Here is a 26951-nt window from a genome sequence, read left to right on the forward strand (position 1 = left end):
CGGGTTTAATCAGGTTTTTTCGAAATATTTCAATGTCTTTGGGGTAAAAGTGTTAAAATAAGATTTATATTTGTGGTTTATATTTCAAGATTGTCATTGTCACAACTTGCAACAATTTTCTACTCACTGCCGTTTTGAAAAAATGGCCGCCATTTTGAAATTTTACATTCGATCGTCGAGAAAATCTATACAGCAAAGTTAGCATATCTTGCGCTTCCACCGTCAAAATATCAACTTAAAAGACTGAAGATTGCGCTTCGTAGCGTAAATACTCGCTGTTTTGAAAAAATGGCCGCCATTTTGATATTTTACGTTGGTATGCCGTCGAAATCTATACAGGAAATTTAATGTCTCGTGCTTGTACTCTGAAAATTTTAACTTAAAAGGCCGAAAGTTGTACCCTGTAGTGTGTGTGGTAGAGGCAGACAAACGAGTTGAGTTGATTTTGTGTTTAACGTCCCTTTCAGTAGCGAGGCTTTATGAGACCTACTGATTAAATTTGAATCTGAACCACATGAGCTCCCTTCGGGAAGCAAACCCAGGTCACCCACGACGAAGACGCGTACACTAACCGCTTAGTCATGAAGGAGCTCGGCAGACAAACAATCAAATGTAGATCAAGTCATCCAGAAGCCTGACTGAAGTTCGCCAAATATGAATACCAAAAGGGGCCTATTAATTTAAAACAAAGATACATTTCATGTTGTATGAGATAAATAAATGTTTCAAAATGTCTTATATGAAATTAACATCTTCCAGCGTAAATAAACCTGTCATATTTTCTCCATGAGAAAACGAGACACCTCAATCTCCCCCCCCCCTCAACTTTCCAACACAATGAATTGAACTATAGTCTGGCTATGAACAAAATTATAATAGGACGCGGTGGCTCAGTAGTAGAGCGTTCACCTCTGGTGCATGGGGTCCCTAGTTCGATCCTAGGTCGCGCAAAGTGAGCTTTGTAGTGGACAAACACTTTGTGCGTGGATTTTCTCGGGATTCTCACGTTTCCTCCCTCTTTCTTCATTCCGTCATTTCATTCATTCCTCATCATCACCGTCACCTTGAGCATAGCAGGCATAACCGTGAGACTAAAAGTAAAAGATTTCATTTTATTTAATTTAATTTTATTTTTTTCAAGAATATAACGGGCGAAAGTTCACTAAGCAGCAGCTGCTTTTCTCTATTTGTACCCTGCAATTAATTGTATAGACTAAAGATGCCTAAAAACTTAAGATGTGCTATAAAAATGCTTCACAGGAGAACAATATGCAAATTATTTAAATTAGTGGTACAATCTACATTCAATAGTCTTCGCGCGTTTAGCAATATTTATTTACATGGCTGTATTTGTCAAAATTACGTTCGTCAGTTTAATCTCATGAAAAGCTGATTTTTCTCCCTGTGTCGTGTGTAATTGTCAGGACCAGATTTACATTTTTCTAAGACCTGGACCAAAGCACAATTCCGTGCCCCTAGCCTTTGAAAAAAGATTATAATTCTTGTTAACTTATCTATGTTGCTGGAGAAAAGGTCAGCTATCTTTCCTGTGTTTGTAAATGTAGAAACACTCAAAGCCATCTTTTTTAATATTCCGGGGAGTATCCGAGTTTCCATCAAGTTCACTGGAAAAAGTAGCATTGCAAATTTCGCTCGCTATCAAGTCGAACAGAGTGGTGTAATAACTTCCTCGAAACTGTTACATGCAACAGCGTACTGTACATTCACTAATTACAGGATTCTCAGCCATTTTCACTTTTCGAATAAGCTGATATTGATAGTAGAAATGGAACGGAGTTAAAATAGGGGACATTTCCCTGTTCCGACTAAATTTACGGGGACGCGGGACGCTCGGGCCCTAAAACGGAACTGTCCCGTTTTTTACGGGACGTATGGCAGGCTTAAGCGTAAAATGAATAGTTTTATTGTTGAAGTATTCATTTCCGATCCTTCTGCTTTTAATTCGGGAATTTCCCGAGCACTTCTTTCACGGCGTGTACATCAAAACTTTCACTAGTACAGAAATTTGAACTCAGCACTTGACATAGTAAGCGTTACATAGTGTTCGGAACCCCGAGCATTAAGCTTCTTAAATTTGACAAGGATTTTTACGCTATTGCTGGTGTTGATTCTACAGAATGTTTATTTGAAGAGTAGCAACAAATGACTGAAATAAACTGTTATTGTTCAACCAAATTTTAGTTGAAAAAACTTGTGTTTTACATCAAAGGTAAGAAATAACACTAATAGTTTCACTAATGTATTTACATATGTACTGTTAGTACCGGCACCTATGACCTTAAACCCGTCAAACGTATGAGTGATAACGTCCCTCGGTGTTGCCGAGTCGACGAGAACACTATTCACGGAAAATATTTTCTAAAGTACAGAATTGCTTATTTTACTTCAAAAGGCTATAAGTATAATCCATACATTAATTTGTTCTATAACTATCTCAAGCTAAGATTTTTTTTTTTAAATTCATTTAGTGCATTCAGAGCTTTATAAAGGTCTTATTTTCAATGTTGTTGTATACCTTAACGTGAAAGCCTCTGATTTGCCCAAGGAAAGTCTAAAATCTGATAAAAATCACTTATAATGTGATCATCTTAGTTGTATTAATAATATACTAACAAATAGGTCAAAAACCCAGGTGGGTTTTAAAGTGGGTTTTTTCAGGTGGGTCCAACCCGAAAAAACCCACCGGGTTTTTTAGGGCTGGGCCCGCTTGGGCAAACCCTGGATGTAAGCCGAGAAGCAGTTTGGATTCCGCTTTAAGCTTATGCGACTCCTTCCAGCATAACCCAGTTGTTGCATAATAACACCAAAGCTAAACAAACTTGTTTCTGTCTATATGTGATATAAATACATAGTGCAAATTATTTAAACCAAAAAAACCTGATTTAAACCAAAAAAAGTTTTTTTTTTTTTTCAATAAAAGCCTTTTTCCCCAACCCTGCATATCATTCTCTCTCTCCGGCCACACGTCACTAATCACATTATATATTTAAATTATAAAATCTACACGATAAATTCAATTGCCGATCTAATACAGATTTTTGTTCAATATTAAGTTACAACGTAAATAGGCTGCTTAAATTTAATCAACCCAACGAGGTATATGAATCCCAAAATACGTACCCTGGAATTATCATTGGACTGAAAGTTTTTTCCCCCTTGGTAAACGTCAGAACGCAATTAGTTATGGGCGTCGAGAAAAAATGGATATTATTTAAGTATCTAATTATATTATCTTTAAATTGGAAATAAACAGAAAAGACAAACTCAAAATAATAAAGAACTCATACAAAGAAGTATGTACGTTTAATAATTAATTAGTAAACTGTTTGACAGAGAAGCTTCACGCGTGTACTAAAGCTGTAATATACGAGGGTAATCCCTAAAGTAGTCTTTTTTTTCAATACAAAGAAACGTTTATCATGAATAATGTGTACATCATTTTAAAGCTTGTACATTTATCTATTTTTCTGTATAATCGGCATTTTGCTCGATGCATTTATGTAGGCGGTCACACCTCTTGCAGTTGTGTATTTGAGGAAGCATTGAACGTCATCTTTTACCTCGTCGTCCTTAATGACGCATTTTCTGGTTAAATACTATTTCAACTTAGGAAACAGGCGGTAGTCACTGGGTGCTGTGCTAAGTCCGGACTACAAGTTGGGTGGGTAATGATATCCAAACTGTTGCAGGAGATCGATGGTTTGCCTGACAACATGGGCGGCGAGCGCTATCAGGGAGAATGCTACGCCCTTGCTCAACACTCCTCTTCTCCGGTTCTGAATCGCCCGTCTGAGTTGTTTTTTAGTGTCATAATCCCTGCCAATGTGTAACGATCAATCATTGTCGTTACAGAATCCTTTATTAGTTCTTTCTAACGTTTGTTTGTATTATTTTAATTCGTGTCCATATAGTGTATATGTACCATGTCGGCACCTTTAATGTTTTCATCACTTGGGGCGACTGACGTAAACTTTCGTCATGATTTTTGCTTTATGCTTCCACTGAGATATAATTTATAATATTGCACTTTTATGAAAATCTATTTCGAAAAATTTTGAAATTAATGTGAAAACATAACTATGAATCTATATCTATTAAATAGTGACCAACATAAGAAATAATTATATAGTTATTATTAATTGACATGAATTCAACTTACATTAATTACATTTGAGTTTTAGTTGTTTATTTCTATTATGATTATTTATATCAAAAAACGAGTGTAAACAAGATTTAAACTGCTTCCATCCATAAGGACGGACGCAGTGGCCAAACCCCTGATTGATCAAAATAGACCAGATTCATGTGTTTGAAGTCTGAAAATGTCACTGTACTTGTAAAACGGGTAAAGGGATGGAAAACAAAAACCCATTAATAGACACCTGCAGGAAGTAGACATCTATTAGAGGGTAATCTTGTCATGGCCGCCATCTTGTATCGCGCTCGATTGTTTAATAGGAAAGGAGTCATGTAATACATAAAAATGGGCTAGAATTTTAAGGGAAGTACAACGGTGAAATCTATCTTGCCATAACATATAGTGAAATGGAGATGAGACGATCACAAACCTAAGGAACTGATGGAAGGCGGATGACGTGTTGTCCATTGGATTATTCCAGATAAGAATCGAGTAAGGAGACACTCCTTCATAAGCAGCCACCTATTCAATACGCACTGGTGTACATTAGGTTTTCCTGACTTGAATTTTGTTCAAAAAGATACGGCTGTTAACAAATTTTGAAACCAACGTACCATTTTATTATGTCTTACAAATATTTGGTCTAGGAATTAATTCGTGCGGGTGGACAAGAGATGGCGCAACGAACGGAGCGTCCCACAGTTCCGTGTATCCACACATGTGTTGCAAACCCCTGTCATCGCGTATCGTTCGTAGTATAGGGCAGTGGATTAAAGCGTCAACAACACCAGTTTGTAGTTAAGTGAACATGGCGCAATTTGTGCCTGATAAAGTGTTTTTGCGGGGTGTCCTGCTGCATTACTTTAACATGCAGAAAAGTGCGACTGAAAGTCATCGTATTTTGGTGGAAGTGTATGGTGACCATGCTCTAGCTGAGCGAACGTGTCAGAAGTGGTTTGCACGGTTTAGAAGTGGTGATTTCGGCTTGGCAGACCAAGAGCGAGCTGGACAGCCAAAAAAATTTCAAGACGAAGAATTGACAGCATTGCTCGAGCAGGATTCGTGTCAAACGCAGGAACAACTTGCAGCAGCATTAGGCGTTGATCAAACAACAGTCTCCAAACGCTTGAAAGCCATGGGAATGATTCAAAAGATGTCACATTGAGTTCCACATGAATTGAAAGACAGAGACGTTGAAAGACGAAAAACCATTTGCGAATTGCTGCTTCAACAACAGAGCAGAAAGGGGTTTCTGCATCGAATTATTACGGGTGATGAGAAGTGGATCCATTACGAGAACCCTAAACGAAAAAAGGCCTGGGTGAAACCAGGTGAACCAGGTCCATTACAACCAAAACGAGATATTCACTGTGCAAAGGTTATGCTGTGCATATGGTGGGATATGAAAGGTGTGGTGTACTATGAGCTGCTGCAACCGGGTGAAACTATGAATGGAGAACGTTATCGACGACAATTAATGCGTTTGAAGCAAGCTCTGGCCAGAACACGACCAGAATGGGAGAACAGACATGATAAACTTATTGTTCAACATGATAACGCTCGCCCACATGTCGCAAAACCGGTCGAAACCTATTTAGAAAATGTCGGATGGGAAGTTTTACCCCACCCGCCGTATTCACCAGACGTTGCTCCTTCGGACTACTACTTGTTCGATTGCATGAACAACGATTTGATTGGACAGCGGTTTACTTCTTCAGAAGATATCGAAACATGGGTCTCTGACTGGATCGCTTCCAAGGATGAGGACTTCTTTCGCCACGGAATCCGTACATTGCCTGACAGATGGGCGAAAGTGGTGGCTAGCGATGGACAATATTTTTCTTAAGGTATTTATGTATTTTGTGTTTGTACTACAGCTTCAATGTGTGCGTACCAACCGCACGAATTAATTCCTAGACCAAATATAAATATATGACAACATACTTCACAATTGTATTTCTCTCAAAATTGATATATTATTACTAGGGCAACCAACTTTAAGCTTTATACAACTGTATATTATGCTTTATTTTTCCTTACATTATGCTTTTTCCTAAATTATGCCTTAAAATGCTGTTTCTTGAATTATACTTCATCTTTTACCCATTTCTATTACATATTAACTTTATTCTACTCGCTTTTTTATTGGGGCCGCGGTGGCTCAGTGGTAGAGCGTTCATCTTTGGTGCTTGGGGTCCCGGGTTCGATCCCAGCCCCCGCCAAGTGAACTTTGTGGTGGACAAACACCGTGTGCGTGGGTTTCCTCGGGGTTCTCCCGTTTCCTCCCACTTTCTTCATTCCACCATTTCATTCATTACTCATCATCACCGTCTCCTTTAGCCTCACCAGCATAATCGTGGGACGTAACACTCAAAGATTTCATTTAATTTTTTCGCCTTTTTATTACACAAGCATTGTATGAAACTATTATTATAATTTTCCCCATTAAAATTAGATCAATATAGTCCATCAAGGTACGGTGATACAAAATTGCATCAAGGTGCGGAGAGAGGAGGAATTCGAACTTTCCATGTTACGCGTAAAGGCAATTGGCAGTTCATTTCCATTGTTTGCGGCATTGAATACAGCCTTTGTTGATACTCTTTTCTCTTTGCTGTACATATACACAGAGTTATGGAAGAAAAAGCATTATGCTTCATTATGCTTATAAAATTAGCAAATTTGGATATGTAAAGTGGTCATAATCACAGATATGGTACCAACCATAGGTAGAAAATTCCATTATGCTTTTACTGCTTAATGGTTGCTCTAATTATTACATGTCCCAGTTTGATACATTATATGACCTCCTCCTTATTTAAAACAACTGAGCAAAATGCAAGATGGCCGACTTCAAGATGGCAACCATGAAAAAACTACCTTCTAATAGATGTCTACTTCCTCCTGGTGTCCGTCTCATATAGCCTAGCTGCTGAAAGGACGTTAAACTCAAAATCAACTCAATTTCTGTTGGTATCTATTAATGTATTTTTGTGTTCCATCTTTTTACCCGTTTTATTAATACACTGACATTTACCAAATCCAAACACATTGTTGTGGTATATTCTGATCAATTTGATTTTTCTCCATTGCGCCCGTCTTTATGGACGGAAACAGTTTAAATTTTTGCTTACGCTCGTTTCTTGATACTCCGCACTTCGCTGTAAAATTTGGTCAACAAAGTCGATTTCGAACAACCAACATTACGTTTGTTATGCTGGCTTACATAATAGTCAAGGATGAATACTCGTGCAATAGAATAATTCTGGGGACATTTTTCTTCCTTCTTCTTTATACAGGGTGTTCATTTATTATGTAGCCAAAATTCACTGGTGAAATCCTCACACCAGAACAATAAAAACAAGTCCATATCAACATAGGGCGAAAGACTCGTTGTTTCAAAGTTTCGAGATGCCGAAATCGACAAAATTGTGATTTCTGAGGCTGCCTAGCTCGAAAACTGTGAGAGATATCAAAGGCAGTTAAAGAAATATTAAATGAACTAGTGCGTTCTCTATCTAAATACGTATGTTTCAGAGTTGAGTTACCGGCGCACGTGATTTTATAGAGAGAGATGGAAAAGCGGAACGTATACCGCAGCTCTATCTATAAAATTCGTTGCGTCCCAACTCTGAAACATGGTTATTTAGATAGAGAACGTACTAGTTCATCTAAGATTTCTTTAACCGCCTTCGATATCTCTCACAGTTTTCGAGCTAGGCAGCCTCAAAAATCACAATTTTGTCTATTTCGGCATCTCGAAACTTTGAAACAACGCGTCTTTCGCCCTAGGTTCATATGGACTTGTTTTTATTGTTCTGGTGTGAGGATTTCACCAGTGGATTTTGGGTACATAATAAATGAATACCCTGTATAGATTGTGAATTAATACCTCGCACTGACGAGTGCTTACAGCCCAGCATTCATATAAAATTCTGCTCTGCTGCTATGACAGTGAATAAACAAAATCGTTTCACGAATACTCACCAAACTTTGCTTATCATACTGAGCTATATCTATTGTAATTTTGGAAAAAGATCAATCTCACGATTCATAATTTGAATTGAAAATAATCTGAAAGAGATCATCCCTTAGAACCACTAAATATGGCATTTCAAATTTTTAAAACTGAAACTACTAACACCTGTACTGAGTATGTTAATTATTAAAATAAATACCTTATTTCCTGTTTGACATTCCGCACATCATCAGGAACATACGCACGGACTAGGTTTTCAGTTATAGCAAGTTCACTTTTGACTATACTTAATGGATCTGATGACGACGAGTCTGGCATTTCTTCAGGAGAACCAACAGTAGTAACACTAACAGAATCTGGCACATTACTATCCGTAGCTGCTTCCAGCATATTGGGATCGTTTATTTCACCCCAGTTTATTTCAGAAGGAGCTTCACTGGTGTTCTGATAAAAAGTAATTTCATCAGCACTTAACGTATCCGATTGGTCATCGAAAAATTCCAAGTTTAATTCCCTCTTCAAGTCTCCCAAGTTCCTCAAGTCAGATAAAGTCTCTTCTCTGACCCCATTTCCCCCACCGGCTACGGACATTGAAGGCTGTGGTGGCGATTGCACAACACAAGTAGGAACATTATTAGGTGGGTCATTTGAAATATTAATGTCCACATTACTCATCGAAGTTTGTGCGTTTGCCACTTCATTCACAGGAATTTTGGAAGAATTTGCGAATGTCACCTTCCTGTTTTCGCTTCGTTTGTCAGTGTTCTGTTCAAACTTTATATTTGATTGGACTAATGAAGAAACTTTTGCTTTTACATATTTCTTTTTTCTGTATTTCAGACGTTTTATGTGGTTTGTACTTGTTTCTTGCATTCGAAGATCCTTTTCTTTGCAAGTTTTAACATTATTATTTTGTTCTACTGAACTTTTTTTCGGACGGCCCTGAAAAAAAAAAAAAACATTAATATAATTTTAATACACAGAAACAATGAAATGAAACTAAATACTGCATATCTCTGAACACTCCACACTTTTATCTTATAGGCTACTGTAAGCTGTGCCCAAGCATATGAAACTTTGAAAATTGATTAAATATATGTAATTACACTACAGAGTCCGCCAGAAAAAAGTATACACTGTTTAAGAAAGAAAAAAAAACTATATAGACCCCTATCATATTTCTTAATTACATTTAATTAGTGTTCAAACTTGTGTTACAAACCTTCAAGTAAGCATATGTTTACATTAGATATTCAAAATGTTGGCCGTCACTTGCGACGCTCGAAAACGTTCGCCAGAAGATTACAGAGGCATGTGCATCGATCTCTATTGATACACCGACCACTGTAGCTGCAGCGACCTCTCGTCGTTCCATGCGCCTCAAACTTGTCAACAATGCGTTCGATTGTTAGGTGGGTTGGTGGATCAGTACCAAACTCCCCTTTCTATTGACGCTGCACTTCGATGACATTTCCACACGATAAAACACTTCAAAACGTACTTTCGCTGCTCGAATGGCAAGCGTGCTTCTGCCATTTTGTTATCTCACTAATCATGCTGACAGTACCGACATCTGTTGAGCGAAAAACCGTACTACAAACATAATTTTAACTGGAAACAATTGAAAATACCGACATTTGTTGGACGGAAAACCATACTACAACGTTCTTCAATTTCAATGCCAGTATCTTGATACAGGATGACAAAGAGTGTATACATTTTTCTGGCGGACTCTGTATAACGTGTCTACTTTTTAAAAGCTATCTGATATAAGGTAATTGTAAATTGCACATACTATATTACTAGGCGGGCAATTGAATGACTTAACATTCGTCCTATTTACATCATACATCTTCTTTCATTGTACTTAGTATGCGGATTCCTTTTTAAGTAAGGTCCGTTATGCAATAAAAAAAGAAAAATTGCTCCGAGGTACTAGAAAAATAAGTCACTTTTCGCTGTTTTTTTGTTCTTCTGATTCCAGCACCACCACTTCAGACAACAGCAGCAGGTGTAACGATTGTTCACAAGCGTACATGCGATACTAATTTTTCTATTACCAGATGTATCATATAGTCCCTCTGTCCTTCCGCATTGGATCACCAAAAAGAAAATAACGAAAATAATCACTCCAACACGATAGCTATTTTCTCTTAAATTTTTCTTTTCTCTCCTACTAAATGAAGAGTTTAGCGAAAGAGATTATAATGTACTTTTTTAAATGTACACTCATGTCCACAGTCATTGTCACATATCTATAATTGTCTTCTTGTAAGAATATAATGTGATAATGATTTTTCAGGGTACTTTTAAACATACTATGTGTATAATAGAGAAATATATATTTGTGGTAAATTTCATAGGAAAAGAATTATAAATACGAAAATTAGAAAATGTTGCTAAATGGACAAGAAAGTTTCATTTTCGTTTTATTGTTCTTATTAACTGCTCTTTTAACATGAAATTTGCCACATACATCTCTTTGCCGATTATACACATACTAACATTATCAGAAATATAGGGTGAATTTGTTATCAAATTATATTCCTAAAACAACATATTTATAGAGATGCGACAATAATTTTGGACATGAGTGTACCTTTCATCCTTATTATTGTTATTCATATGCATGAAAGAAGGGATATGAAAAAAGTTCATGCAATCATTCAGAAGGAGACGAACTTGAACCACCTCGGACACGCCTATTGTATCTTGCTTCTTCTAAGTTAAAGATACAAAATATTGATTTGCGTGGATGTTGCATATGTTGTTCTTAATATATTGTTGTTGTAAGTAAATTCAAGCTTCGTAAAAACTTTTGAATTGTTTTAATGTTTCTCTTCAGAAGTCCGCTATGAATTAGTTAATCCTAAAACAAGCATCTGAAGTTAGAATATTAAGATCCATTTATTTTAAGCTTATACATTTTGACTGAATTATCAAAATTACAAAAGATTTCAATTTTAGTTCAAAAGTATAGTGATTACACATTTTTCCCAGTCACGTCTTTCTTTGCCTTTCTTATTACTCAAAGAATAATGACTGATAAAATTAATGTGTGTCACGTTATCAAATTCCTGGATCTCTTTGGGAAATCAGCAAAACAAATTCACGAGAAGATGAAACAAATTTATGGGAATCAAAGCCCATTCTATGAGACAGTATCCAAGTGGAAACAATAATTTTAAACTGGACACACCACAACTTTGGTTGTCCCTAGATTGAGAAGACGATCTTTCACAGATGATGCCATCATGGCAGAGAAAATGGTGGAAGACAGGAGGATAATTATTGGAAGTGTTGTGGCTGAAATGAAATACGTGTTCGTTATGGATCTGTCTGGAATATATTTTATAACTAGCTGCATCTTCAGAAAGTGTGAGCACGTTGGGTGCTACGGCTGTTTATCTCTTTCTCGAAGAGAATTTAAAAAAAGAAAAGAAAGGAAATGAAATCTGAGTTTAACAATCCACGTTCTGCCTATTGGGCTAATGGAGGCTAAGGGAAACAGATGATTAAGGCAAGTGAACGATGGAAAAAATGGTGGAATGAGATTGTCGGAGGAAACAAAAATACCGAGAAACCCCATGAACCCGACGTTTCCACCACAAACTTACTTCACCGAGGGTCGAACCAGGAACCCCATGCACCAGAGGTAAGCGCTCAATCACTGAGCACCGTTCCACCTTAAAACTAACAGAAAAAACAACAAAAACATGAAAACTAACCACAACACTTGTAAATCCAAAACAAGTAAATAAAAATGGTGTGGATTTTTTTAAACATTTTATTGCCTTTGAAAATTTTATACAAAAATAAACAAAATATTGGACTCACACAAAAGCTAGAATAGAATGGTACACATCCACCTCTGGCAGAGGAAGACGTCCACTGTTCATCCCCTATGAAGGTTCCCACCACCCACCCGCGAGCCGGAGAGCGATTTTCGCAACTGAGAGGACAGGTAAAGAAATTACAAATGTAGGGTGATTAAATTAATCATAAATATAGGCGCAATTTCAGCCCCACCCCATTCCCGATTATAACCGTCCGCTGCATGAAAGAAGCCCATAACAATAATGGTCGGAATCCTATAACAGAGTAACAAAATTAGTCAAAAACTTTACCTTCTGTTCTCTTCTGCACTTTTCTTATTATTTTAAAAGGATAATTCTTTTCATTCTATATCCTTCAAAGAAAAACACTTAAAAATGTATTTAAAAAATAACATACCATATAACTGTGGCTACAACGGATTAATTGTATTTACACTACTGCCAATGAGTAAAATAATTTTGATTTGCCAACAGCATTAGAACGGATTAAGTTCGTGACCCGAGAGTCCACTATCTATCTATCTATCTATCTATCTATATGAATTCACCGATACCAGCGAAACGAACGCGCCATTAGTATTTAAAGGAGTATTACTATACCTCAACATCCTTTTTACGGTTTCTTTCACCGATAACGGAGGATGGTAAAACATGGATATTTAGATAGAGCACAAACTAGTTCCTGTGTAATTCCTTAAACCGCTTGGAATAGGTCTTATAGTTTCTAAGTTAGGGAGTTTTAAAAAGTAATTTTTCGAATTTTCAATGGATCATAAATCTGAAAGGAGACGTTTTTCGGCCCATGTTTATTAGATCTTTTTTCTTTCATTTCGTATAAGGAATCGCCTCCCAAAGTTTTTCGGTGGAGTTACCTACCACCCTCTATATATATATATATATATATGAGACTTGTGCAGCAGTGGCATTATTCAATTGCAGTACAAAGGAGGTTCTACGGCAAGTGATATCTTCCGACAATTCCAGTTTATTTTGGGCCTCCCTATGGGAGCAATCAATAGGAACTTGCCATGTGGACAAGATGATAAAGGAGAAGCACCGTATAACCATTTACAACAGTGTCAAATTCATTTACAACATTCCTACACTGGAAACTGGAGTATTGAAAAATGTCTCGGCGCCTCCGAAATCAACAGAGAGACGTCGTACGGATAGGCTATATTCGAACATTTCAGTTGATATCACATGGGCGGAAAAGTTTCTTCGATTAAATCAAGACTGGTGATAAAATCTGGGAGCACCATTTCGAGCGGGAACCGAAACGGATAAATCAGGAATGTAGATAAATAACCTGCGTCATCACGACCAGGAAAGCAAATTTATCTTCGGCTGGCAATGTTTTTAGATGTCAATTACACTGCTACTAGAGAGGTTGTCGGTTGATGCTACAATAAGAGCTGATGTTAATCTGACATCTTACACAAACTCCGAAGGATCATCAAAAATTAAAGTAAATATTTCAGTTTTACGTACCACGGCCAATATGCTGCATAGGCTAAAGAAGACTGTGATGAGAAATGCATGAAACGAAGAAAGTGGGAGGAAACGAGAGAACCCCGAGAAAAACTATACACATCGTGTTTGTCCACCACAAAGCCCACTTGGCGCGAAGTGGAATCGAACCAGGAACCATACGCACCAGAAGTGAATGCTTTACCACTGAATCACAGCGGCCCTTAAAGATCATCGAAAACAAATGGCCGAGAGAATGGCGACGTATTCTTATGCTTCACGATAACGACGCCCATATTTACCAATGCAACAACAGGAACTGCGTCACTATCGATGGACTCTTACTGATCATACGCCTTACAAGTAAGATCTCTTCCCATGAGATTATTACCATCTCAGGCTGTAGATAAAGACCTTGAAGGATAAGCCTGTTATCTCTAATCAAATGGTTCATAATGATTTAGTAGTGGTATTGAGTAAACAACCACTACTCTTCTTTGCGGACGATATAGAGCATAGAGAAATTATTTAGTGTAAGAGGTTTCAGCTGCTTTTCCCGCTGAAAAGTGTGGAGACCGTGGTACCACCACTCGAGGAAGTTGGGTACCACAAACTACTAAAAGCAAGAACGAATCAAATCATTCAGAGCGCCTAAGTCGGTTAGAATTAGCCAATGATACACTTCGCTACTGCCAGCAGCAGACGATGCACTAGTGTCGCAGAAAACTTTCGTGGCATTGTGGGAAGAAAATTAATTTCCGTTAGTTATATACGAAGTGGATCATCAGAGTAATCAGTGGTACAGAGGAAATTAGTCAGTTACCTGAATGTAGACTCGAACTGTCATCAATATGATGACATTGTGACATAGTTGTGCATGCTGTCTAATACATGCAGTGTTAAGTTTTACATAGCACTCTGCTTCAACTGAATAACCTACAAATAAATGGACTACAGTAAATGTGATATCAGGAAGAACTACAAACTACCCTTACCTTAGGTCTCCCTCTTTTCTTCCCTGATTTCCGTTGATTAAAGGAATATATTAGATTTCTTAGCTGTATTTCACTTTTCCTTGCGAGATCTCTGAAGTCAGAGAAATGCTCTAACTTATAAATGCATGTATGGCAAATCTGCTTTGGAAGCACATCATTTTCTTCGATCTGAAAATATATTTTGAAAATTCATACTCGGTTAACCAAGTAGTCGGAAAGTATCTCGGTAAAAGTATAGTGTAGCCAATTCATTCATGTACTAGATTTATTAGAAACAAGTGAATTGTGTTGAATTGTCTTTCTCTGCCGTGTCGTGACAAAATGCTGTAACTTTGGCGAAGCAGTTTTGCGAAAAAGAGCCGTAAAGTTTTCGTCCGAAAATGTGATCTGTATCGTGTAGAACCAGTATAACTAGGCAATAATGGTCAACCAATCAATTTTCACCAAATTTAATCACACAACATGCATTTACGTAACATTACATGTAACCACGTGTTTCCAAAGTCAAGATACACTGGTTCTACACGATACAGATCACATTTTCGGATGAAAACTTTACGGCTCTTTTTCGCAAAACTGCTCCGCCAAAGTTACAGCGTTTTATCACGACACGGCAGTTCTTCTTGGTGATTTCCAAGATTCTCTCCTTTCATGTTACAGGAGCTTTCCAGCCAAACACACGCAAACATGCTCGTTAAGTAAGCAGAAGAAAGGGGCTAGAATCTTGGAGGTCAAAATGATTCAGTACACAATTGTGTTGTACGATAAGACAGATTACTTCAATGTCCTATGATTATGTCAAATGGTTATTCTTGAGAACAGGCCATATTCTAATTGAATATATATACAACGGATAAGTCGCAAGTCATGTTAATTATATTTTTCTCGTGAATGGGAAAATCGACGATAGACGTTGGAAAGTACATGGTATGTACTAACGAGTGGTGCCACTTGATGATGGATGTGAGCATAGCTGCGGGTTTAAGCCCGACCTGAAATTCAGTTTGTGCGTGATAATGGTCAGAAATGAACGTCACAAAAAATAAACGAATTTCGTATGTTAAAATAGTATTTCACCACGACTGGAATGCATAAAAATGCCATATAAAGCTCTGGGAAGCACTAGTTCCGCATGTTCTGCCTTATCAAACAGTGTCGAGGTGGACAGAGGCCTTCAAAAGGGGCTGTTTTATGTAACTTTTTTTCATATCATACTAAACCAATGTTATTCGTATAGATATTAATGAAAGAGGAAACAACCCATTTTTTAACACACCATATCCCCTATAGATGTGAATTGTACGTTATTCAATGTTACCCGATTGTCTAATGTTTTCCTTCTTTTCATCTTATATTAAGTATTCCTTTCGTAGTACCACCACGTAGTACATTCCATATACTCTCCAGCGTTTATTGTCTATTATTCGTGTTATCCGCCATGGCTAATGACTTATCCCTAGTAAAGAAACGAACAGAGGCCGCATGTTCATGGAAAACTGGCAGGCACTATAATTTTAACTCCAAATTACGAAAATGAATATCTAATTAAATTAAGCCAAACCATGCGTAGTGTTCTAATAAACTAGAAACATACTTCCTCATTGTTGGTAGGGAACATGTTATCACTCCACACAATCTATCAAGTTTTGCAACATTTTACACGCAACAGCCCAAAGAAAGAGATTATTGGACATTTTGAAATGAACAGATACATCACAGTATTAATAATATTCTAATTAAAATAAAATAGAAGTTTTTACATGCCTTGCATCTTATTATTATTACTACTATTTAAGCCTTCTGATATTATTATTATTAATATTACTATTTGAACGAGCATCTTCAAATGAAGTAGCCTAATGTTAATGTAATCGAGTCGGAATTCACATAAATCTGGATTTCATACCATCAATAAGTTTGTATGGGTAAAAGCAATCGTCATCTACTTCTTTAGATTGTAATGAATGTGAAAAATTAGTACAAATACTTATCTGTATTTCTGTTTGCACCAAGAAGCACATGTTTTGACAGACATAGACATGCTAGTGCAGGTTCGTGCAAATTGTGTGTAACCGAAACAAGGTAAATTGCAGCTAGCTAGTCAGTCTGTTGGGAACTGCTGCAGAATGCACACGAATGATGAATCACCTTCCACGTCCATGGCCGGATTTAGGGGGGTGCAAAGGTGCACGTGCACCCCGCCCCCTTCGTTGTAAATAAACATTACCTAAAGTAAGAAGCTAGCAGTGAGTTTTTCAAAATCAATAGTTTAAGCCGATTTTCTGAAGGTTGAAGGAAAACAATTCATCGAGAGCAGACAGCATTTCCAAAGGAATTCTTCATTCACATCACAGATACCTAAAGGCATTTAAAAAACTCAAATTTAATTCAAATTTGTCAAATGTATTGGTGCAGCCCCCTCAGAGAATCCAGGATCCGGCCCTGTCCACGTCCATTCAGGAAACTATACAATCTGTAAACAAAGCAGGTGAAACAATGGGAGTCTCTCCAATTAAAATTACGAAACTAAATAAGAAAACAAGAATTTTAGGAATAATACCAAAAAAGTGGATCAAAGACTGCGATCTTGAACAATAATTAGTTTTTGGTTCAGGGGTCACAAGATTTTTGAACGGCCCCTACGGCCCCTTAAATCGAGTTTTCGTATTCTAACGAATAAGCGCACATCATACTGAAAAAAATGAAATCTTGAAGTTTTACGTCCCACGGTTATGCTGGTTAGGCTAAAGGAGACGGTGATAATGAGAAATAAATGAAATGGTGGAATGAAGGAAGTGGGATGAAACTGGAGAACCTTGAGGGAACCCATGAGCACGGTGTTTGTCTACCACAAAGCCCACACGGTGCGAGCTGGGATCGAAGCAAATACCCCAATCCCCGGAGGTGAACGCTCTACCTGTGAGCCAAGCACATAAATACTGAATTAAATGATAGTTTGCGTTTGCTACACCACGTGTAGGTCTCGAGATATGTGTATAAGAAAACTGATTGATATATATTGGATCTTTTGATTCAAAAGCAGAAGTAAATCGAATGCTGTAAAAATTCGCAAGTGCGATTAAACACAAATTGAGTGAAACCTTTCATTTAGTGTGAGCTAGAGAAAGGATAGGGCAATGAAGAGAAAAGATAACGGTGTGGTGTTCCAGTGACACAAACAGTGCATTTAACAGTGAACAGTCTAAAAAAAGAGAATAAAAACAGTGAAGGAATTAAGATCATCAATGCAGGCCCCAACAGACAGTCAATAAAAAAAAAATTAAAAAAACACAGGAGCTTGTCGTGAGTGAATATCTTGTGAGAAAGCACGCCAACCTATAGAAAAATATCAAATTATTCTTGACGTGAATGTAGTGAAAGGAGAAAGAAAAATCAGTACAGAAAATCAGCCTTGGTTTGGAATTTTTATAGCAGTGACAAGATAAATAGCTGTGTCCAGGAATGAAAGATACAAAATCTGTTCATCCGAGATATGGAAGCAAAAAACTTTATGAACATGCTTTTAGTTCACATTGGATTTTGTGAACTAAAACCCAAATGGTGTGTTTTGGTTGAAGCAAGTGAGACTCATTCAGTGGGCATCAAAACTCCCTAAAAATACAATATAGGAAAATGAATGATGCGGTAATAAGTTTTAAGGGGCAATGAACGAAGTAATAAAAGAAATATTTTCCTCTAATCTTGGAACAACGCAACAAATAATAATTACTAAAATCTCAAGGAAAAACTATAATCTCAGACTCTTGAAAAGCATATGCTTAAACGACGAAGGATGTAAGCATTTAAAAAACTAAACAATTCAATCGAGCTTCTGTCAACAAAAGCAAATTAGGCAGTGCATAATAAGAACAGCCAACTCCTATTATTAATAGTTTTGCCTTTTGACACGTCCTGGGACTAATGAAGTTTTTTTTTTCTTCTTCTTAATTTTCAGTTTAAGCCTGGAAATATTTCTTCCATGTTTCTTGATCTTCAACTTATTCTTGTAACTCCCAGTATTTTTTTCTATTTTTCAAATCATTGATCACTTGTGTTCTTTTTCTTCCTATTTCTGGCTCTCCTTCCATCTTTCCTTCTATGGCGACATGAAGAAGACAATTTCTTCGCAGGGTGTGTCCAATCTAATTGGTCTTCTTACGCAGGATGCTGGCTAAAAGCGTCCTTTTTTCTCCTATCCGTTTTAAAACATGTTTCTTTGTTACTCTTTCTGTCCATTTCATCTTATCCATTTTCCACCACATCTCGAAGCTCTCTAAATATTTCTTCCCTAACATCCGCAATGTCCAAGCCTCTGAACCATGCAGCCCAAATACTCTATATATTTATAGCGAACATGCATCCAGAATGGGCTAAATTATAAGTTTATCTTAAAACAATTTTTATTATTAACAAATTAGTATTTCTTGGTTGGAACAGTAAACATCCGGACAAGCTTTGTGATTCTACGATAGAATGTTAGTCAAGGAAAACAACGAACCTAATTCCACAAACAAGCACAGGGATGTCACAGTAACACACTTTCACCAACTTAAAATGAAAATCCATATGAGTAAACAAGGATGCTTATCCGTATAAAAAGCAAAATTTTAGAAAGTTTACTCGTCCAGTTCTTAACTATTCATTAGAGTGTTTACGCCGCCACTCCTAGCGTCACTCAAGAGGACCCGACGCCTTTACTTGGGTAATGTAGCAGCCAGCACCTGTAGTCCAAGAAGCTGAGTCGGCGTACGTCCATGTCTCGAAAAACGTTACCACCTAAGACGATCTCCAGGGAGGACTTCAAGCTCAAGAGTCCAGTTCCATAGAGGGAGAAGACCAAGGACAGCCGTCAGCCAGTTCGAACCCAGGACCACGACGTCTCGTGCCGAGCAGCGAGATCCTGCGAGTGCGAGGCGACCCTAGGAAAGAGGAGGAAGAGCCTTCCGGCGGATTCGAAGCAAGGACTTTCACACTCAAACACAAGTGCTTAAGTGCGTCGTAAAATATCCAGCCAAAAGTGTCAGAAGCCAGCCCAGTGCCTTTGAACAACATCAAGCAAATAAAACGTGAGTCAGCAAAACCATATTTTGATTCGTTCTCAAAGAGGTTTGTTTGAGGAAAAAGAAAGCGGATATTCTATTTACACACATAGCCTTGCATTGGCATGTTTTAATTTATTAGTCTCATCGGTTAGCCTTCAGCTAACGAGACGACCGGTCAAAAACCGAGACCATTCAGGTCAATGTGTTGACAGTCTTTAGAAATTATAATTATCCCCTTTTATTTTTAAAACCCCGGATATTTCATCAAAATTCATTTCATCTTTTCATCATCATCATCATCACCCTTTTGTAGTAAAATACAAAATTCGATTTTCTATCTTTTATTTAAGTAATCTGCATCATCCTGATGCGTAATTTATAAATTAAACATTTATTTAAGCGTAAAAAATTACATTACTAAACTTTTACTCCCTTGGTAATCTGGATGTAACTAAGCTGCTCTTAAAACTCCTACAGATATCATTCTAATTTGCTCAAAAATCTACTTAATATCATCATATTGTGTATTCTACAACGTAAATTTCATTGTAATACAGCACTTGACAAATTTCTTCATTAGTCCAATATTAAGGTAGCTAGTTAAGAGCGAAGCATTCAGCAAGAAAAGGACAGTCTTAACTAGCAGCCTTAACTGAATTCCTAGCAGGTCAAAATATACTAGTTCATATGCGAAACACAACATATGGAACGTGCTATGCTGTAACTTACCACCAATGGGGAGGAAAGAATATGTGGTAGAATTTATATTGAATAATTCAATCTATCGACATCAATAGAAGCAATGTTCCCGACTGGGAAGGTTCTAGAATACTGGTCTCCCGTGTAGGTTAGTAGCTAGGTTGGTTCCTTTCTATACCAAAGTTCAATATTTAATTCACATAGTATTGCTGAGCGAGCGTTAGCAAGTGAAGGAGGGTTAAAGGCCCCGCAATGCACATTGTTTTCTGTCTTTATTACAGCTAATGGGAAGGGGGACATGTGTTCTAGAACCTTGCCTTCACAACCTCTTGATCGCCGTACTCAATACAAACAAGCCAGAGTTCTGGACTACAAGATAGGCCTAAGACAAACTTTAATACATAATAGAATGTAGAAATTACTCTAACAAATAACGAGGGTAACTTCACCTACCGCCTCAAAGCGTATACAAAATAGCAATATGCTTATTCAATTTACCTAACCTTATTTAGCTACAGTACGTAAAGTAATTACAAAAAGCTTACACATTGATGGGTGGAGCAAAGCCACTAACATCCATATCCTTCAAACACAGGGTAAATAATACTACAATCATAATAGTCATTTAACTATTTATAGAAGACAATATTACATACAGACTTCCCCAAACTACCTTTGTAACAATTCACCAAAATATACAAACGAACTAGACCCCAAAAATGTTTTTTCTTTAATTATTTAGACTTACCTTTGTAACAATTCACCAAAATATACAAACGAACTAGACCCCAAAAATGTTTTTTCTTTAATTATTTAGACTGTCTTTTTAGGTTCAGGTGGGCAGCTTATGTAACCAGAATGGAAGAAAGTAAGAAACGGGAAGACCATTAGGAAGACCTAGGCGCAGATATTAAGACGGATCTCGCAGAAATAGGAATACAAAGTAGAAACTGGATCCAGTAGGGTAAAGACAGAAGTCAGTCGAGAGCTTTAGGGAACGCGGCATTGAACCTTCGGGTTCCATAGACCATAGAGTTAGTTAGGTCTCGAAAAACGTTACCAATAATGGACCAATTAGTGCAGTTGACCACTAATGAACATTTTTGAGCATGTCTTATCACATTCTTATACGAATCTTTTTTACCTAATGATTCAGGTTCTCCACAATGCTTGAAAATTTAAAAAAGTTGCATATTTACCAAACACATGTAAGAGGTCATTATATAGTAAAAAGTAAATTATCACCAGTAGCTGACCAATGGTTTCCATTTATTGACCATATGAGTACCAGTAATTGACCAACATCAAATAATTACTTAATAGTACGAAAAAATATTTATTTTTTTGCTTACAAACTTAAATATTTGTTAAACCCAACTCGTAATTAAACACAACTGATTTAAACCTTAATATTATCTAAGCTATTGAGGTGTGCCTATGTTAGTTTGAGTATAGGAGGCTATTTGTTAACCATGTACGGATAATCATGCACTTTAAGAGTCCAAGGTTACTGTAAGTTAAAAACAGATTTCGTTGCATAAATAAATCTTCCGAGTTCTTTGCACTGATTAAAAATATGGAACTTGGGCAATATTGTATTTATGGTACGAACAAACGTGCATGGGACATGACGTGACAATGGATTTATCTCACGGTTATTTTCAGGCTAAACGTGACGACAGAAATGATAAATGTTGATGGAATAGTTTATTTGGGTGGTATGAGAAAGCGGGAGGAAACTGGGTTATCTCGTTGAAAACAAACGCACGTGGTAGCTACATGTCTACCGCGAGACATACTTGGTCTGTCCTGGAATCGTACAAAAGTACTTCCGCACCAAAATTCAACGCTCTATCGACTGAACTAACGCCACTTCTTCTGTGTTAGTGTAATCGTCACATTTAACCTCGAATCGTAAACGTGCGACATTAAACCAATACCTAATCTTACCACGGACACTAATCTTACGCCTCCAAAAGAGCATATCAACCTTCATTCTGCACATTCCTTAACATTAGACAACCACCTATACATGGATGGTTCGAAGATTTCAGATTACAAAGTTGGCTTGTACAACTTTGTAATGCTCAAACCTTTAATAGTCTAAGTTTGGCTGGTTGTCTAATCTTAAGGGATACACAAAATAAGGGTGGATATTCTTTTTTGAGGTTTGTGTACATTACAGTGTACGTTCCTTAAAACGATTAGCACCAAATATTTGGCTCACCTCTGACCTTCTCTTCCTTGTTTCAGCCGAAACTTGCCATTAATCTCGCCTGCATGTTCAATAAAGTCATTATAATACATAAACCAGAATACTTCTTAAACGTTAAATTAGGTTGATTGCAACCTGAACGGTTTGCCTTTCTTTTTCATTTTTATAAGAACAAAGTAAGGCCTACTAACTTCGTCTCACTGAATTTCAAAAGTGCCATAATATATAAATATTTTACTGTAAAACAGATTTTTATACAAAAGAAACTGATCTGAAACTGTTTTGGTTTGATCATTCGTAAGAAACTTCTTGCAGTCTTTCACTGTCCCAACAAGTCTGCGGGATCCGACAGAGAATTATATAGAAATTAATATGATTCTATATGCCTGGTCTAATTAATAATAAAAAAATAATAAAATAAAAACGCACACTAAGAAAATACTCATGCAATCTTTAATGCTCCGAAAGAAGCTCTTTGCGGGACTGTTTAATCATCTGACACTTCATCAGAGTTCTCTGTAACCCCGCAACATTCATCACACACAAATTGAATATCTTCGTCATCCGAAACTTCGTCTAACGCAATCTGTTCACGGATCCTTTTGAGAACACAAGCAACATGGAATTGTCTAGCACACTGATCACAAGACACCCAGGTTTTCTTTATGCCTTGCTTGTCTTCTCTGTACCAGCTTCTTTTACATGTGAAACAGGTCCAGTCGTCATCATCTGTAGTTTTTCTCTTCTGTTTTCTCGATCTTTTTGCCTTTTCTTTGTCTTGCCAATACTCTAACCACCTTCTTGAAGTTGTTGCATGTGGAAGTTTTTCCTTTGTCCTGCATCTTTTTCTCTTTATCGGTGATTCGGTTGGCCAGAGTATTGAATTGACAAAAGCAGGACTTATTGAACGGTCACCGATTTTTGTTCGGCTGGTGCCATGGTTGCTACTACCAGGTTGAGGGGAATAGAATGTGTCTGGCCCAGCTGTTCTCTTAACATTAGTTTGTCCTGCGGAAGTACTTGGCTCGTCAACACGATGTTCATTTGTTGATACAGTTTCTGCTTCTTCCAAATCATTCACACGCTGTACATTCTCTTTTAGATCTTCCTGGTCTTCTACATCAGACTGGTCTGGATCACTGTTCTCAGTTGGTGCTACTGGCGCACATCGTTTTCTTAATTTTAACCAAACATCAAACAGTTCCTTGGCACTTTCATCCCCATCCCACTCACCACGAGATCTCGGAATTCGGCCGCTCTCTCACCCTTCATCACGGATTCCAGGTACAAAAGATGTTCAATTCTAAACTCGGTTGGCTTTGTACCTGCTCCCGGTGTAGTCTCGCTATAAAGAGAAGGATGATTCATACAGCGTGTAAAATCTACTGACCGAAGATCGAAAGAATACAGTCCACATTTTCTAAACCCATTTCTGACGATTTCGGGAGTTGCTTTTTCTTGTAGCACTTGTTCGAGAAGAGGCGCAAACAACACTCTTGTCACGCTCCTGTTATTTGTTCTCCTTTTCCGCTCATCTACGAGATTGGCCCATCTAGAGTTAATGGCTTTAAATACGGACACATCCGCTGGCTGCAGTAGATGCGTCGTGTTCGATAGTAGGGCAAACAGGTGGATACCATTTTCAGAGCATAATTTACTCACATTATACGTGATATGAGATCTATGACCGTCAATCAGCAGCAAAGTCGGTAGTTTTATGTTCTGTAATCGAAGCCACGGTAAGAAAACGTTGGCAATATATTCATAAAATGATTGACCAGTCATCCAACCTGAGGGTGATCTGCCAGCACACCATTCAGAATTCATGTTTTGTAGTATGTCCCTGGGTACTCATTCGTATGGGTACAAAATCATGGGAGGTACTGATTTCCCGTCAGCGCGAAAGTTAACGCTTCTTTCTCTTTGCCAACGTTTATATTACAGAAGTTTTTGAAACCCTTGGGTCCAAGAACAAGGCCGGTTTTGGGAGATGTTAGAAAGCTAGACTCGTCCGCATTGAAGATTCTGGTTGGATCGTCGAAAATATCACGACAGTTTTGTTCGACCAAAAAGTCTTCCAATTCTCTGAACCATTCTTCGATTTTCTCTTTGGTAACAGCTGCTCGACCTGAATTTATAGCTTCCGCGTGTCGTAATGTTAGATTTTTATGTTATTCATAAATAGGGAAAACCACTTTCTTCCAGGTTTCTTCCCGGTAAATGGGCAGGGACGGTTATCACCTCTTAATATTTCTTGCACGGTTTCTAGGACAACACTACGTTTTGCAGGAAATCCCTTCTTAGCATTGGCCAGAATCCAATTGCACAGTAAATTTTCTTCATCTGGTGTTAAGACCGTTGCTGGTTCCATCTTTCTACCTTCAAGAACACGTTGATTAGAGTCGAGTGAGGAACCCCAAATGTTCTTGCAGTTGCGCGAATTTGAGCCTCATTTCTCACAGCTTCAATGGCTTGCTTCATATTTTCCTCCGAATATTGGTGGAACTTTTTCCGAGGTGGCGCCATTCTGGGGATAGAAAGGAAGGTGAAATTAGCTTTCTCTAAAAGGATGTAAGAATTATATATACCACTACTAAGCCTGGTCAACTACTGGGTTTGGTTTTTAAGTATTCAGGGCAAGATTTTACATGTATAGAACACTGTGTATAACGTTAAGAATTATACTGTAATCTTAAGTACAACGGGCATGTTAGTTTGTTTTAAAAACGAGGAATGGTATTTAGTAACATTTTGGTCCATGTACTTAAAATTATACTATAATTCTTAAAGTTATACACATTGTTCTATACAAAGTAAAGTTTTGCCAGTGTTCTGCGTTCTTTAGCAGCGGGGTCGTTAGTTACGCATCTGACGGGACGTATAGCTTAAAGTGTGATCCGAACCACTCTTCAGGTGTTTTCGTAGCGTTGGATTCGCAGGAGGGTTTGAACTTTCAACATCGTGTACCAATAGTGTTGTAAAAAAACGGTTTTTTTTCAATAAAAAACATCGTTCTTTTTCATGTTTTTTTTTCAAATGTCTGTTTTTTTTCTGGCAGCTATTATTTATTGATTTATCTTGAAGATTATTGAAATAATCAATAGAACTTGAATCGAAGCCCTCGTAACTTACAAATCGTTTGTTTCCTTGTACCTATACGAGCAAAATCGTGTGATTATTCCATTCGGACCCAGATCATTTTTGGCGTTTTCCTACTTTGTCAATTAGTGACTTATTGCTCAAAAACCATTTACCCTATTGATATGGTTAAGACCTTGTTTTTTAGAAAAGGAATGTGGCTATATTTTGGTGTACATTACATTGCAGTGTTGCGAGCGGGTGGGAAATTACTGAGGGAAATGTAGGGGTGAAAATTTACAAAAAATCCCTAACCGAATTTCAAGATTTTTGTATCTAGCACCACTGATGCCATATGGGTCTAAGTCACCTAAAAAAATTATTTGGTGGTTGACAAGGTACAGTGAAAATCTAAAGTCGCTGGCTTCCATTCAAAGAGAGAAAGAAAAAATTCTCTGTTTCCATACACATGAAATGACACTTTTTACGCCTCAGAAGCAAAAACCAACAGATATGCCGGGGCTACAGCTTCTCTAATTATCCTATTGAAACTTTTTATGGTGCGTTCTGTAGGCTAAAGAGAAGGCTTTCAGGTAGTGGTACATTTGTTGCAACATAGCGAGCAAGAGGGAAATAATAGAGGGGAAAGGGAAATTTGCCAAATTTTTTTTACTTAAAATCAGGAATTAATTGTTTTGGCTGGAAACACTGTCATAAAACAGACGTAAAGTATCTGAAAGTAAACCTTCGTACCCCAAGAATACTTCCTACAAGTATCATGGCGATATCTAACAAAGTAAGCATGATTTTTTTTTTAAAAAATCTCATTCTACCTCAGAAATTCACAATTTTCTTAACATCTACAGAACATAGTTTATTATAAGCCTTAACTGTACTTCCCCTAATTATTCTACCGAAACTTTTTATGATGTGCTGTGTAGGCCAAGAACGAGGCTTTCAGACAGTGGTACGTCTGTTCGAATGTAGCCAACAAGAGGGAAATAATAGAGACAAAAAGGGATTTTTTCACAAAATTTCTCCCTAAAATCGGAAATTAAAATTTTCTGTAGCTGGCAACAGTGCTAGCAGACACACACAAACTATCTTAAAAGAAGCTTTGGTATCCCTATAATATACCCTACAAGTATTGTGACAATATCTAATAAAGTAAGCAGGTCATTAAAAAATATTTCAGTCTACCTAAAAAAAATCACAGTTATCTTTCCACTTAGAGAACAAGATCTACTGTAAACCTTAACTGTACTTCCCCTAACTATCCTATTGAAACTTTCTATAGTGCGTTGTGAAGGGTAAAGACAAGACTTTCAGATAATGGCACTTTTGTTCCTATGTAGCCAACAAGAGGGATATAATAGACAAAACACGTAACTTTCCCCTAACATATTGAATTAAAATTTTCCGTAGGTGGCAACACTGCTACCAGACAGACGAAAACTATCTTAAAATAAACACTGGTA

General features: G+C 37.4%; 1 protein-coding gene across 5 annotated transcripts in view; it reads right to left on the reverse strand.

Moving 5' to 3' along the window:
• Positions 1-26951, reverse strand: part of LOC145680189 (uncharacterized) — an 85323-nt gene that overhangs the window by 53008 nt on the left and 5364 nt on the right. For all 5 annotated transcript variants that reach the window (XM_081750435.1, XM_081750436.1, XM_081750437.1 and 2 more), the window contains exons 2-3: positions 14440-14607; positions 8338-9080 (exon numbers count right to left, since the gene is read on the reverse strand). In XM_081750435.1, the coding sequence (XP_081606561.1) occupies positions 8338-9080; positions 14440-14607 (911 nt within the window). The remainder of the gene's footprint in view (positions 1-8337; positions 9081-14439; positions 14608-26951) is intronic.

Source organism: Thermobia domestica, chromosome 3 (assembly GCF_964235325.1).
Source record: "Thermobia domestica chromosome 3, izTheDome1.hap1.1, whole genome shotgun sequence".
NCBI classification, from domain to species: Eukaryota; Metazoa; Arthropoda; class Insecta; order Zygentoma; family Lepismatidae; genus Thermobia; species Thermobia domestica.